The sequence below is a fragment of the Octopus bimaculoides genome, chromosome 14 (genome assembly GCF_001194135.2).
Source record: "Octopus bimaculoides isolate UCB-OBI-ISO-001 chromosome 14, ASM119413v2, whole genome shotgun sequence".
Lineage (NCBI taxonomy): Eukaryota > Metazoa > Mollusca > Cephalopoda > Octopoda > Octopodidae > Octopus > Octopus bimaculoides.
In genome coordinates this window covers 6,776,549-6,779,534 of record NC_068994.1, presented here as the reverse complement: position 1 = coordinate 6,779,534, position 2,986 = coordinate 6,776,549, and the positions used below count along the sequence as shown (strand labels likewise).

At 37.1% G+C, this 2,986-nt stretch overlaps 1 protein-coding gene across 1 annotated transcript; it reads left to right on the top strand.

Annotated features, from left to right (window-relative positions):
• Positions 1 to 184: 184 nt before the first annotated feature.
• Positions 185 to 1,833, top strand: LOC106873394 (uncharacterized). Its single transcript, XM_014920741.2, has one exon. The coding sequence runs from the start codon at positions 426 to 428 to the stop codon at positions 1,095 to 1,097; it is 672 nt and encodes a 223-aa protein (XP_014776227.1). The 5' UTR covers positions 185 to 425; the 3' UTR covers positions 1,098 to 1,833.
• The last annotated feature ends 1,153 nt before the right edge of the window (positions 1,834 to 2,986 follow it).

Below are 2,986 nucleotides of genomic sequence, written 5' to 3'. Positions count from 1 at the left end.
ATATATATATATATATATATATATATATATATATATACACACACACATAGATACCTACGTACGTATTACGCGTAAATGTGTGTGTGTTTATGTAATGTATGTATTTGCGTCAAAATCCACATTAAACTTGCTACCACAGAACTTTTTGACGTCTGCTTCTCCTGCTGCTGCTGCTGATGCTACAGCCGTTGCTATTAGTTACCTTCAACCCAAACCGTTCTTTGCCAGTTCTTAGGTAACTCGAATACCAGACAGACGTGCGGAAAGAGGAAGTCGCTCAAGGCCGTCAGAACCAAACCCTTTTCTTGTCAGCTGCAACAAATTTAATTTTTGCAGGGATTAAGAATCAGTGAAATTTCTAAGTTTTCAGTGAAAATTTTCTTACAACTCCTAAATTAATAACACCACTGAAAAATTTTTTGAAAATGTCGTCTGAAAAGCCAGAACTACCCTACGGGTATTTGGGTGCACAGGAAAAGTTCGCCGAATTCGGTTTGGCCACTCAAAATTATACCGAGCCCGAGATCACTGCCCAGGACAATCAGCTGGAAGTTAAATTGAAGGCTTCGAAACCAGTAAAAGTTACGTGCAATTTGATTGCCTGCAAAGATGACAAGGAAACACCGGAAAACGTTTTTACCCACACTCAGGATAAAGTAATTACTCTGGTTGTTCACTTCCCGGCATCTGGTTACTACAAACTGCAAATCTATGCCTTACTTCTCTCCGACGAAAGCAAAACCTTGCCCGGTGTCTTCAACTATCTTATTCATGTGAAACGGGCCTTGAATGCTGTCTACCCTTTCCCCAAGCAATATGCCCAGTGGAAAGATGGATGTTACCTGTACGAACCGTTGGTCTTGCATTCGGGAAGCAGCTTGGCAAAAGTGAACTTCAAATGCAGTATTCCTAAAGCTAATGCCGTAGCAGTTGTAGCCGAAGGAGAGTGGACGCACCTTACCAAAGATGCCAACGATAACTGGGAAGGAAAAGTTGCACTCGTCCAATTTAGAGGAAAAGGAATAAAAGTTACTCTAAACGCCAACTTCGGAGCCGACGAAACGAAATATTCCACTCTTTTGGAATACAATATCTAAATGACGGAACGAACGTTTTAAATTTTTTTTTTCATCCAACTCTGGCTACTTGATTACAGTTTCAACTAATTATAAGTTAAAATTAATTCTAATTCAATTCTAATTATATGCATAGTTTAATTTGTCTCATTAAGCTAATTTTTTTATGCTTCATAGCTTCCTATTTTCAAAACTTAATTTAGTCTTTTACATCATCTATCAAATTGACTCTATCTATCTATCTATCTATCTATCTACCTATCTATCTATCAGTCTGTCTGTCTTCCTTCCTTTCTTTCGTTCTTTCTTTCTGTGTACATCCACATATATCGTATAAGCATAATGTGACACCTTTATAAATGCATGTGTGTGTGTGCGTGCGCGTACCTGCGTGTTTGCTTGTGTGTGTGCGTGTGCTTCTGTGTGTGCATGCGTGCATGTCTGTGTGTGTGCGTGGAACATATATGCCTGTGTCTATATACAGGCATATAATTTTATAAGTTCAAAACCACGGAACAGATATATAAGCTACAAACAGACACATAAACAAACAAACGAAAACAAAAAAAGCAGAAAAACACCCTCCCCTCAGCATAATGCAAACCTTTAAACCCCTTCCTCCATTCCCCACTGCCTTCTTTATTTATTTATTTATGTACAAAATGCTATTTCGGAAAAGTAATCACTAACAGGGCTATCTATGGAAGACAGTTCGGACAATAAATATATTTCTTTCAGAGAATTTTATCTTCTGAAACTGTTGTCTGTATTTTTTATGCATTTTTTTTTCTCTCTCAAATTCTTCTTTTCTTTTCTTTTCTTTTTTCCCGTTTTTCTTTTTGTTGTTGTTGCTGTTGTAAACAGTTGAAAGGGGTTGTCTAGGGATCCAGGGAACTATTATTTATTTATTTTTTAAATTTTTTTTTTCATCAGGAACCCTGTAACATTTTCTTATCTCATTTACATGCTTACCTATCTCTACTATCGTTGTTGTTGCTATTATCAGCCCTGATCGAGGGGAATATATGCTCTGTGACATTCTACCCATGCCCACCACATCTTTTATAAACACGGTTTATATCTCCCACTACATTATTCACCAACATGTCATTCCACTTTTTTAAAGAATTTACCGTCTGAACTGAAAGACATTTAGCTGCTGTTTCTAGCAGATCGAGTGACCACACAGAAACACCGGCAGCTTTTATTCGTTTTTGCGTGGATTATCTTAAAACTCTCTTTTAGCTTTTTAATGCATTTTTTTTTTAACATCTTTCGGGGTTTTTTTTTTAACGGTTTAAAACAATGGATTAACAAAAAAAATATTTAACTTTTTAATTGAAAAGAGACTTAAATCAGAAATTTGGATTAAGATATATGTATAGCTGGGATATCATTTATTTTGTATCCTTTACTAGTTTCAGGCATTAGACTGCAGCCATAATGGGGCACCGCCTTGGCGAATTTTTAGTCGGTATGAAAATGAACCAGCCCCTATACTTACTTTTTTTCAAGCCTGGTGTTTATTCTATCGAGTTCTTTTTGCCAAACTGCTAGATTCAAGGGGCGTAAACACACCAACACCGTTTTTCAAGTAGTATAGGGGGACAAACACAGACATAGAGACACGCACATGCACACACACACACACACACACACACACACATACGCCTACATACATACATAAATACATACACACATAGGACGAGCTTCTTTCGGTTTCCGTCTGCCAAATCGATTCACAAGGCTTTAGTCGACCCGAGGCTATAATAGGAGGCACTTGCTCAAGGTACCGTGTAGTAGGACAGAACCCGGAACCATATGGTTCGGAAGTAAACTTCTTACTTTATATTTTTAATATAAACATATTTCCTTTTGCATTTGAAGTGTATAAAATGTATTTTGCATAA

What these genes read in the sequence shown, in the direction of transcription:
- LOC106873394 (XM_014920741.2), top strand. Translation starts at nt 426, where the DNA reads ATGTCGTCTGAAAAGCCAGAACTACCCTACGGGTATTTGGGTGCACAG.